Source organism: Scyliorhinus torazame, chromosome 16 (assembly GCF_047496885.1).
Source record: "Scyliorhinus torazame isolate Kashiwa2021f chromosome 16, sScyTor2.1, whole genome shotgun sequence".
Taxonomy (NCBI): Eukaryota; Metazoa; Chordata; class Chondrichthyes; order Carcharhiniformes; family Scyliorhinidae; genus Scyliorhinus; species Scyliorhinus torazame.
In genome coordinates, this window is record NC_092722.1 from 66,023,108 (window position 1) to 66,036,054 (window position 12,947).

Genomic DNA, 12,947 nt, shown 5'->3' on the forward strand with positions numbered 1-12,947 from the left:
GGCTTGTTACTGTGATGGATGCTTGTCTCTTTGCCCTGCTCACTTTATACCTCTATATGAGTCCTTTGAGTGTAGTAATTGAATTGCTCGGATGATCAGCGGTCAAGTGAATGCTCCTTATCCATGTGTCTTCTTGAACATCCTACATTTAATATGTTCAGCCAACTTCATGGGGTTAACGAGTAGAAATGTGCGCAAAAGGTCACGGCAGGATTCGCAGCAGGCCGCCTCCACCCCTGATGTACTGGCTCGGGATCCACCTGGATGTAGCGTTTGGGCCCGTAAGGCCAGAAAGGTAGACACCAGTTAAGATGGCACGGTTGCAGCACATAGGATAGGTAGAACGGGTGGTCATGGGAGGGGGTGGTCAGCCGGGTAGGGAGGATGGAATGTTCATGCCGTCGGCCAGTCCCCCTAGTCAGTGAACATGGAGGCGATTAGAGTGTACCGCGCAATCCAGCCCAGGCCTGCCCAGTCCAACCTGGCCCTCCTCCACAGCCTCATTGTCGAACAAGGCCTGGCGTTCATCACGCCCCTCCAACATGTCGCCCCTCTGGTGCACGATGTTGCGGAGGACGCAGCAGGCCACCACAATGTGGAGACTCTTCCCTCTATACTGGATGGCCCCTCCAGAGCAATCTAAGCGCCTGACCTGCATTTTCAGGATGCTGAAGCACCGCTCGATCACGCCTGGTCACAGCATGGCAACTTGTAAAGGTCTCCATGTCGGTCTGTGGCCTCCAGATAGGCATCATAAGCCATTACCGTAGCGGATACCCCCTGTCAACCAGGAGCCAACCCTCACCCAGGGGGCGCCTGGTAGGTGTCAGGAACCTTCGAGTGTGCCAGCATGAAGGCATTGTGCACATTGCCTGGGTATCGGGCGCAGATGTGCATGATGTGCAGCTCATGGTTACACACCAGCTGCATGTTCATTGAGTGGAACCCTTTTCGGTTTGTGAAGACCGGCCTATCATGGGCCGGTGCTCGGTAGGGTGACATGTCTGACACCCTCCAACCCCAGGGTGTTCGGTAGATTCCTCGGACTTTGGGGGGAGGGATATTATAACCTGCCTGAATCCTATTGGCTGGGGCCTATTAGTTATCCCAGGAAATATTTTAAGTTTATTAACAACTAAAGAATACAAATGTGTTCAAAACAATCACGAAAATCAGTAATATGCGAAAAGCATTTACAAGACACCAAAAAAATACAAAATCACCAGCTCTCAAGCCAGCACACAACCTCCACCCCCTGGCCCCAACGGTAGCCCCACATCAGCGTGAAGGCTCCCAGACGAGAAACAGAGACCACTGGAAAAGGACACATCGGTGCAGGGCACGATGTGAGAGAGAGAAAACACACCCCTTCTCCCCCCCCACCCCCGCCTCCAAGAAGGGGCACAGTTCAATCCAAAACAGTTCTTGTAAACAAACCACCAGCTGCAAAGCCAGCATTCGGCCACCTCTGCCCCCTCCCGCCCCAACGGTAGCCCTACAGCGATGAAAAGGTGTCCAAACGAGCAGCGCAGACCACCGGAAAAGGACACACCACTATGGGGCATGGCAGAAGAGAGAGGGAGAGAACCCCCTTTACAAAAATACAGAGCAACCACTAGAAACTCAACAAACAATTAAGTACGAGGCACAGCCGCCAGCACTCAAGCCAGTGCACACTCCCTTCTCCCACCCCCCCCGTCTCTAGCAACGGCCTCACGTCGGGGAAGAGGCACCCCCAAGCAGCACAGTCCACCAGAAAAGGAGAGGCAGCGTGTGGTTGCGGAGAGAGAGACAGAACACCTCTCTCCCTCATTCACACCAGGAAGGACTCCTCAACCGCCAATGCACAGAAGCAGGAGGGCCACAACTGGTGAGCACCCAGTCGCTAGGTCCAAAATGACAATACACAACAAAAATACAATAATAACCATACAATTCCCCAACAATAAAACAAAACTAACATCAGTACAAACAGTCCACATAGTTAATTGGGCCACCACCCCGCTGCTCTCACAGATTCGGCATCCGGTCTCCGACACTAACCAGTCCAAAACTGCAAAAACGAGTCCTTTCTCCCCCTCTTTCAGCCTGGCCCGAAGCCAAACAAAATCTGCCCCATGCTCCACTGCCAGCCAGTAAGCAGAAAGGCAGCAAGGTAACAAGTACGAGTCCCAGGCAGGCAAGTCCATCCTCTCTTTCCCCTGCAAGCAACTTCTCCTCCATCCAACTGGTTGTAGCACCGTTCACCCTTGCCATAGTCTAGGCATCAAAGTCCAGAAAAGGCAGCCAGGATACAGAATAACACACCAGGTCAGGGAGCAGAGTTAACACCAGAAGCAGCTGGAGCTCAGATACAGATTCCTCTCCAATGCCTCAGAGTGTGAGCTACTCGGTTGGAATGTGAGCTCCCCCAATGAGGGGGGTGGGGAAATCATTAGCAATTTCACCTGTATAAATAGAGCTGGCCAGTGTGGTACCGGCTAAAGTAGGAAGCAGTGGTGTACTACTGCTGCAGTGTATATATAGTTGTAAATAATGTTACTTTCTGTTTGAATCTACAAACTCGTGCTGGGATTATTTGTGGCCCTCACAAAACAAACATAGCCTTGGAGTTTATAACATAAAGGGATAACTCTAACACTATAATATTAACAAGTACTAAACTTGTGGGTAAGCAGCTATATTATAATCATGTCACTCAGAGAGAGGTGAATGAGAAGAATCTAAGAGGGGGGGCATTAGTTCTGTCCTGATGTTATATAACATGTGTAGTTAGTTATGTGAATAAAAGAACTGAGAGCAGCATGGTGGTGCAGTGGTTTGCACCGCTGCCTCACGGCACCGGGGACCCATGTTCGATCCCAGCCCCGGGTCACTATATGTGGAGTTTTCACATTCTCCCCGTGTCTCCCCCGTGTGGGGGATCTCACCCCCACAAACCAAAGATGTGTAGGGTGGGTGGATTGGCCACGCTAAATTGGCCCTTAATTGGAAAATAAATGATTTGGGGCACCCACAGTCTTCCATGACAATTAAACAATTTCTGGAAGAATAGAATTCAAGAACAGAGAAATGATATTGAATGTAAAGAGTAACAATGGTACTATGCACTGCTTGGATCTCAATATTGCAAAAAAGATATAGAAACATTGGAAAAATGCTAAAAGGAATTTATAAAGATGATACCAGAAACGAGGAAATCCAATTATCAAGAAAGACTAACACACTGAGGCACTTTTCTCTTGATATAAAACAGAGTTGCTCTTACTGAGGTTTTTTTAATTACAAAAGAATTAATAATAATCACTTATTGTCACAAGTAGGCTTCAATGAAGTTACTGTGAAAAGCCTCTAGTCGCCACATTCCGGCGCCTGTTCCGGGAGGCTGGTACGGGAATTGAACCCGCGCAGCTGGCATTGTTCTACATTACAAGCCAGCTGTTTAGCCCACTGTGCTAAACCAAGTTTGAAAAAATATATATATATTTTTCTCCATTTTTACATTTTCTCCCAAATCTACACCCACCAACAATAAATAATAATCAGTAACGAATGTAATGTCAATACCCATATCAATGACAACAATCCCATCCTCCCACCAAACCCCAAACATTAGCCCGCATGTTAACATAAACAAATGACAAAAAGGAATCAGGAATCACCCATAGTCACCATTAACACATACATACGCCCTCCCCCCTAATGTTCGATGTGATCCAATTCTCGAAAGTGCATAATGAATAACGCCCATGAATTTTAGAACCCCTCTATCCTTCCCCTCAGTTCAAATTTGACCTTCCCAGGAGTCATGAATTCCAGCAGGTCCCCCAGCCTCGCCAGGGTGGAGAGGTTGATCTCCATCCCAACAGGATCTGCCTTCGGGTGATCGAGGCAAAGGCTACAACATCTGCCTCCGCACCCGTTTCCAACCCCGACTGGTCCGACACCCCGAATATGGCCTCCCGAGGGCCCGGGTCCAGTTTCACGTGCACTTCTTTAGAGATTACCCTAAATAGCTCTTTCCAGTAGTCCTCCAGCTTTGAACAGGACCAAAACATATGAACGTGGTTTGCGGGCCCCAACCCCCCCCCCCCCCCCCGCAATGTTCACACACATCTTCTACCCCCTCAAAGAGCCGACTCATCCTCGCCCTTGTGAGGTGTGCTCTATATACCACCTTCAGGCTGTATCAGCCCCAATCTCACGTACGAGGTGGAGGCATTCACCCTCCGTAGCACCTCACACCAGAACCCCTCCTCCATACCCTCTCCCAACTCTTCCTCCCACTTTGCCTTGATCCCATCCAGCAGTGCCTTCTCCTCTTCCAAATTAGCCCCGTAAACTGCTGATACTACCTCCTTCTCCAGTCCCCCTGTCGCCAGCACCTCCTCCAGCAATGTGGAGGCCAGCTCTAGCGAGAAGCTCTGCATCTCCTTTCTGGCAAAGTCTCAAAGCTGCATGTATCTAAATATTTCCCTTTGCTCTAACTCATATTCAGAATTGGATAAGGTTAATCTAGAGTAGATCTTCCCACTTGTGGGGAGTCCAATAGTGGACGTAATACATATATGATAGATACTAGTAAATCCAACAAAGTGTTCTTTCCTCAGAGAGCAGTTATAATATGGAACTCTTGACATATGGAGTGGAGAACATCAATGCATTCAAGGGCCATTTTCTCACCTTGGGGCAGGGTTTAGAAAATACCAAAGTATATTATGGAGTTATCCTGACCTACAACAATTTATTAATTTTGGTTACGATGAGCACAAGAGTCTGCCTTTCAGGTGTTATTCAACACAGTTCTTAGGCGCTTATAATCAAACAACAAGGGGCGGGATTCTCTAGCCCGCGCCAGTTCGGAGTATCTCCGTTCCCGAGGTATTGTGCGCAACGACGGTCCGACGGCGTTCGCGATTCTGCCAACAAGCTAAACCGGCGTGGTCGTGCTCGGCGCCGAGCGGCACGGAGAATCGCCAGCAGGCATCCGTTTAGCGATTCTCCGGGACCCCGGTGATTCTGCGGCCCGTTCTAACCTGCTTTTAAAAATCGTGAGCCAGTCGTGCTGGCTCACGATCCGGCATAAGGTGGTGAGGGGTCGGCGTGGGTGGACCTACGGGTGGCGGGACAGGCACGGCCGTGGCTGGGGGGCAAGGGGGTGACGGGGGGAGGGCCTCCAGGTTCGGGGGAGGTGGGGAAGACAGCCCCGCCAGCCAGGAATGGCCCGCCTAACGGCAGAGCGGTTAAGCCACGGCCGTCATTATGGTGGCCAGACTGATGGGCACTGACCCTGGGCACTGGCTGGGCGCAAGCCCGCAGCCGTGCGGATGGGTGCCGGACTCCCCCGCTTCCCACGGGGGGCAAGCCACCCAGCCAACGGCGCCCACCGGCGGGTAGGTCACCCATGGCATCCCCCAATGAGGGCACTGCCATCCAACGGCGGCACTATCAGGAGGGACGGGCAACAGGAGTCGGGGCACAGAGGTTGCGGCCAGGGCTGGGTGTGCATGCGTGTGTGTGGCTCAAGCGTGGCGCAACTGTCCAATAAGGGCGACCATGTAGCCCATGGCATATGGTTGCGGAGGGGGCCATGCACCATGGTTAAACCTGTTGTCAACCCCACCCCCTGCAGATCATGATGTTTGGGCACCAGCCAGCGATGCTGGCCGCCGTGGCGGGGGCCGCTGTCCTGCATGCAGCCCTGTGGCAGCGTCGGCGCAGGCGGCGGCAGCGGCGGCTGCAGCAGAGGGACGGGCTGCAGAGGGCCAGGTGGCACCCGCTCAAGCTGCAGGGCCGCCCACCCGACAGACGCAGGAGGAGGAGGAGGATAGCGACGATGGCGAGGCACAGGATGGGGATACCGATGTGGATAGGGAGGTGGAGGAGGTGGTGCCCGATGAGGCCTCGTGTCTACCGGCGTCGCATGTCCTTCAAGGACCTGCCGGACAGGACATGCAGGAGGAGACCGTCGCCCATATCTGTCACCTGATGGCATACCGGGCATCGCGTGGAACTGGGGGAGGACATGCTATCCTGGTGGTCGTCAAGGTTACGGTGGCCCTGAACCTTAATGCCACGGGGTCATTCCAGTCGCCGAGCGGGGACTTGTCCAGCATCTCCCAGGCATTGGTGCACAGGTGCCTCCATACAGTGACTGACATCCTGTGTGACATCGCAGACCGCTACATTCAGTTCCCTGTCGACCGCGCCCACCAGAATGCCCGGGCAGTGGGATTTGCAGCTGTGGCCAGGATATCCATGGTATAGGGTGCGATCGATGGGGTTCACGTCACCATGCAGCCACCAACGGAGAACAGGGACGTGTTCATAAACAGGAAGGGGATCCTACTCCATGAACATTCAGGTGGTCTGCGACCACTAAATGAAGATCCTGCACAACTGCGCCCGGTACCCGGGCAGTGTACATGACGTGCTTATCCCGGTACAATCGTTCACCCCCGTCATTTTCGAGGGACCCACCCCCCCCCCCCGGCATGTTCCTTTGGTTGTTTGTAATAGGCAGAGGGCAGACCATGCTCGATCAGCCCACACTTGCAGTACCCAACACTAAAGTTCTGCCGTTAGATTGGGCAGCACTTACTGAAACAATCCTGAGTGCGCTAATAGCTACACTAACAATCAACTTAAGATGATCAGTCAAGCTTATAACGTGGCTCATTTAGACTTGTTAGAAACAACATACATTTATAACAGGGACCCATTCTTTACAAACAAAAATAATATGTTCAAATCTTGCACCCTTTTGAAATTATCCAAACTTAAGGAACCTATGGTTTCTCATTAATTTCTCCATGGCAATGCCGTGGTCAATAAGGATCTCACATGCCAACCAATCAACACCCTTTTCTCTTATACTATAACTTGTGATCATTTGAAATTTGTCATTCTTGTGTTTTTCCTGATGAGTGAAAGATGAAAAGCTTTGGCAACATGTCTCTCTTTTCAGCAATAGTCATCGAATCATAGAAGATCATAGAATCCCTACACTGCAGAAGGAGGCCACACAGCCTATTGGGCCTGCACCAACCCTCTGAATGAGCATCCTACCTAGGCCCACTCCCACGCTCTATCCCCGTAACCCATAACCCCACTTAATCTGCACACCTTTGGACATTAGGGGACAACTTTGCTTGGCCAATCCACCTTTGGACTATGGAAGGAAACCGGAGCACCCGGAGGAAACCCACACAGACACGGGGAGAAAATGCAAATTCCACACAGTCAGTCACCCAAGTTTGAAATCCGTGTCCCTGGCGCTGTGAGGCAGCAGTGCTAAACACTGTGCCACCGTGACACCCACTGTTACATTAATATGATGTGAAAAGGAGGGGTCGGAGAATATAAATACGAAACCTGGGGCTGGATTCTCCGTCCCTTCGCGCCACATTTCTGTTTCACCTTGCCGGCGGGTGCTCCATTACGCCGGCTGGTCAATGGGGTTTCCCATTGTGGGGCAGCCCCACGCTGTCGGGAAAACCCGAGCTGCCAGCAAAATGGAGCATCCCACCGGCGGAAATTCCAGCCCCAGGTATTTGTTCTGATATGTCGTGTTACGAGGGGCCAGTTTCAGTTGCCCAGATTTTACAGTATATGTTGGGCGCAGATAATGATGCCGAAGTTGATGCTGTGAACAATACTTTATTGAACTACTTCAACAGCACAGGTTCCACTTGGCCATGTAAAACCAATCTTCAAATGATGGATACTTGGGTAAAGGCTGGAGAGTTCACCAAAGTTATGCAAATTTTGCTGAGGTCAGAACATCCATGGATTCAGCATGTCTATGGTGGGAGGATATCCTCCCATTCCAGAAAATATATCCCTATTCTCAAATCCATCAGCAGATATCTTCCCTTTTCTTCGAGTCTACTCTCCCATCAGGCACTTTGAACTCTATCCCACATTACGTGACCAACAGTGGGTTCAATAGATTTCTACCAGAAAGGGTCCAATTATTATTGCATTGTGCTTCAATTCTGCAGCAGTAAAGAACCTTCAATTCCATCTTATTTGTTCCTTTATCCAGGCACTAAGAGAACTCCATGGTTTGATCGTGATGACCCATCAGGAACTGGGGATTTCGAGGATCTTGAGAATCTTCGGAAAGAATATCCTACTCAGATCTGCAATAACCCAATTGGCTGTGAAGTACAGACGGTGTCTGGACTGCCACCCTCAAGCACTGGAGACATTGTTACTGAGTAAATAGCTATTCCTGTCATCGTAGTTTGATTTCATTTTAAAGAGCATGAATTGTTTTCCCAATCACATTATCACCCCCTTTCCGAATTGTATTAATAGGTGCAGTACTTTGACTGGATTTGTCTGCTTGAATAAGGACCAAACAACTGAGCTCTGTAACGATTACAGAATACGATTTATTTGCCCTTAAACTTTCTGTAAGTATTGGATATTTGGAAAAGTTTATTTATAGAGTGTTACTTCCCACTTTGAAAATAATAACTTGGATTTCTCGCGTATACCTATCAGTGGATGTGGGCAGGAGAGACCTGAAAAATGCTTGAGTACATCCTCCATCATGTCCCTCTCCCTCACCCATTTCTGGAATCCAGGTTCCTGTGGCACTGAATGCATCTGACAGAATCTTTACAGTGCAAAAGGAGGCCATTCGGCCCATCGGGTCTGCACTGGCTCGCTGAAAGAGCATTCTACCTCATCCCATTCCCCTACCTTATCCCTGTAACCTTGCACATTATTTATTTTTAAATAGGAATCTAATTCCGTTTTGAATACCTCGATCGAACCTGTCTCCACCACCCTCTCAGGAAGGTCGTTCCAGACTCCAACCACCCTCTGGGTGAAAAAACATTTCCTCAGATCACTTTTACTCCTTTTCCCAATTATTTTGTGCCCTCAAACACTTGATGCTGGCTTGAGAGGGAACAGTTTCTCACTATTTACCCTGTCATTACTCCTCAGCATCTTCAATTGCTCTATCAAATCTTCCTGAGCCTTCTTTTCACCAAGGAACACAGACCCAACCTCTCCAATTTAATTCTTGTGAATTTCCTCTGTACTCTCTCCAATGCCTCGCACCCTTCCTCAAGTATGCTGCCCAGAACTGGACACAGTCTCCAGATGAGACCTAACTATGCAAGTTCAACATGACCTCCTTACTTCTGCCCTCAATGTCTATGATATTGTGAGCGCGATTCTATAGCCTTGTTATGCTCTCGCTCAAGCGTAATGAGGCCGGTGAGTAGTGGGGGAGGCCAAAAACGAGATCCGCGCCAGATGCCAAACAGTTTGTGATTCCCGTTCCCAGAGGTGAGATCGGAAGCAATTATCACCACTTAAGCCTCATTTCCATACAATTAACAAGAGCGATCCCATATCTAACAGCCTCCCGTCATTCAGCGGCCTTCCCAGCATTTGCTCACGCTTGCGCCGATTAGTACTCCTTTTTAAAAACGTGAATCTGGCGGAAGGGCTTCTGTGGGGAGCTGAGGAGGTGAGTAGCCATCTTTGCTCACAGGCAAAGAGCCTGAGGGCGCTGGGCTTGTCCTCCCAGTGCTCAGTGGGGTGGCAAGCCCTGCTGGGGTGGGCCGCCATGGGGGGGCTGCGCTGGGGAGATGGGCAAAGGGTACAGGGGTCAGCCCGCATTGCAGAAGAAAGTGGCAGAGGCATCATAATGGTTTTACAAAAAGGTGTTTCATGTGTTGTACAAACCCTACTCCCAATGGTGTCGCCCTCCACCCCCTACCTGTCCGCCCCACCCTGGCTCTGGTGCCCTCAGTGGTCCTCGACCTGCTTGGCCCTTCAACTCTACCACTGCATCTTGGTGTTTCCCCAGGATGCACATCAGAGGTGGAGGCAGCCGGCTGCTTACCTCGTCCTGTGGCCGTCGATGCCCCTGGCGGGGGTCCTCCGAGAGCTCCAGCTCACTTGTCAGCGGAACATGTACAGCCATGCGGCCTGTCCTGTCTGCTGACTGCGAGATGCGACCTCATCAGAGGGGTGGAACCCAGGGGAACTGGTGCCTAACATTACCACTCCATGGGATGGGTCTGGCTTGGCACCCGGCAACCCCTCCTCCCGATCGGTAGGTCCACCTTGGGACAGAGGGGCACTGATTTGAGCCCCGGCTGCCCCTATATCATCTGGCTCTGCCAGCCCTGGAGGTTTTCGCATGGTCTGCATGCCCTCAGCGACTGGGCCATGCTCTGCAACTCCTCAGCCATGTCCACCTGCGACTGGGACAAGCTCTGCAGCGTCTCGGCCATGTCCATCTGAGCGTGGGACATATGTGGGAATCGCATCAAGGTCGGCCAGGTGCTGGGTGACATCCCCCAGCGTGTCAGACATCCTGCCGAGACCCTCAGCCATGGCCATCACCGACAGCGCTACGTCTTTGGACACCTTCACTCATGGTGCCGACGTCGTGCACCAGGCTATCCACTGCGGTCACCACCCTAGCAGTGCCATGCATTGCCGATGACATCTCCTACGCCCGTAGCCTCTGGAACTCCTCCAATCGACTATGAGTCTGCTGGAGTGACGCTGACATCTCCCCGTGAACACCCAGGTTGCACCCTATCGTCTCATTCTGCTCCGGGTAACTCTGTACCACAGGCTCAGCATTAGGCTGGGACCCACCCAGGTCCTGGGATCCAGCAGACCTCCAATTGCTGTTTAGCCTGGGGGTTCCTGCCTCCACCAGATGTGCGTCATCAGCAGTGTGGTGCTCACCAGATTGTGCTCCAGAAGCCTGTCCACTAACATGTTCTACCGAGGTGTATGTATCTGCGCTGGTGGGGGTTGGGGATGACAGCTGTGCCATAACCACAATCTCCTCCGAGGTGTTCTTGGATTCAGGAGAGAGTGTCGCCCAGGATGGGCCGGCTCCGTCGGCTGGAGGACCTGCAGGAGAATGGACATGTGGTTAGTGGGAGGGATGGGTCAGTCAGTAAGGCAATAACAACTCAAGTTTAACAGGTCCTCTCAGTGGAGCCCGGTGGTTCCTCACCTCTGCGGCATCTGCCAGCCTCCGCATGGCTGATTGACCAGTTCTTGGCCACCCCAGTCACCTCCAGGCCTGCTCCTCGAAGGAGGTGAGTATTCTTATGCCTGGCATCCCTCCGCCGGTCTGGACACTCTCCAGGTGATTATGTGAGAGCTTTTCCTAAGGAGACACAGAAAGGGCATCGTTAGCCACATGCGTGGTTCACAGTAGCGGGAGAGGGGTGTGAAGGTGGGGCTGGGGGGGGGCTTGAGAGGGAGGGGAGAGGGAGGGCTGGGGGTAGCATAGGGAGTTGGGGGGGGGTGGGTGCTTCCTTCGGCGGGGGGGTTGATGAGGAGCTGGTGCCTACTCACTTGAGCTGCCCAGTGTACATCGTTGACTTTCTTCCTGCACTGCAGACCAGTCCTCCTGGTCATACTCCTTGAGCTGACAGCTGCCGCCACCTCATCCTAGGCAGCACTGGCTGCCTTGTGGCTCACCCACTAGGGCCCTCAGACAGAACAGCTCTCCTGGTCTCCACCTCGTCTCCAGGAGCCACCCCAGGTCAGCAACCCTGAATCTTGAAGCTGGTCTCCTCGACGTCATTGTTGCGGGCTGGCTGGGGTTGTCTGACCAAATGCAGCTTAAGTGGTGCTCGAACCTGTGAGCGGGAGGCTAGCGAGTGTGGTCCCGGCGAATCAGCTGACGAGCCTTCATTTGCGGTGAGAAGAAGCCCATGAGGCCTCGTTAAGTGGACCAATTAATGTTGAATTACGATGCCGCCATTGGTGGGCCGAGCGCCGGGAAGCTTGTGGTAATTCCCACTCGCTACCACACTTCAAGATTTTTCCCAAGGATTGCTCTTTTTAACTGTTCTCCCAACATGCCCTGCCATTTTCAATGATTTATGTACACCTACACTGAGGTTCCACTCTTCCTGCACCTCCTTTCGAGTTTCTCCCTTTACTTTATTTTTTATCTCCACATTCTTCCTGCCAAAATGAATTACCTCACAATTCTGTGCGTCGAACTTCATCTGACACTTTAGAAAGGGCTGTGAACTAGGGGCTGTTCACAGTAACTTCATTGCAGTGTGAATGTAAGCCTACTTGTGACAATAATAATGATTATATAAGTCACCCCCAGCCTTCTTTGTTTCAAGGAAAATAACCCCAACCTATCCAATCTCTTCTCGTAGCTACACTTTTCTAGCTCTGGCAACATTCTTGTAAACCTCTTCTGCACTCTCTCCAGAGCAATAACTTCGTTCCTATGGTGACTTGAATTACACACAATATTCCAGTTGTGGCCTCACTGGTATTATATACAATTCTAACATTATTTTATACAATTCTTACTTTTATGTTCTAAACCTCTGCCGATGAAGGAGAGTATTCTATATGCTTTCTTTACAATGTTGTCGACTTGAACTGCTGCCTTTAGGGACCTGTGTACTTGTACGCCAAGGTCTCTCATTCACCGACCCCTATTTGTATATTCCTATTTATTTTTTTCCCCTACTGTTTGACCTCCCTAAGTGCATGACCTCACACTTCTCTGTGTTAAATTCCATCTGCTATTTTATCGGCCACTCTATCTATTTCATTTTGGAGATTATAGCTGCGCTCTACATTGTCTACCACTCAGCCAATCTTTGAGTCGTCTGCAAATTTCCCAAACATGCCCCCCAGGTTCACGTCCAAATGGTTAATATATAACACAAATAGTAAGGGGCCCAACACCGAGCCCTTGGAACACTACTTGAAATAACTTTCCATTTGCACGAGCAGCCATCAACCATTGCCCTTTGCTTCCTGTCAATTTTTTATCGAGTTTGACACATTGCCCTGTATCCCTTGGGCTTTTACTTTTTTGACCAACCTGCCATGTGGGACTTTGTTAAGTACTTTGCTAAAATCTATGTACACAACATTTACTGCACTACCTTCATCAACCCTTCTTGTCA

At 50.9% G+C, this 12,947-nt stretch overlaps 1 protein-coding gene across 1 annotated transcript in view; it reads left to right on the top strand.

Annotated features, from left to right (window-relative positions):
• Positions 1-12,947, top strand: part of LOC140392259 (uncharacterized) — a 415,817-nt gene that overhangs the window by 393,626 nt on the left and 9,244 nt on the right. Inside the window, exons 47-48 of the mRNA XM_072477576.1 lie at positions 8,048-8,222; positions 8,323-8,420. Coding sequence (XP_072333677.1) covers positions 8,048-8,222; positions 8,323-8,413 — 266 coding nt within the window. The 3' untranslated portion in view covers positions 8,414-8,420. The remainder of the gene's footprint in view (positions 1-8,047; positions 8,223-8,322; positions 8,421-12,947) is intronic.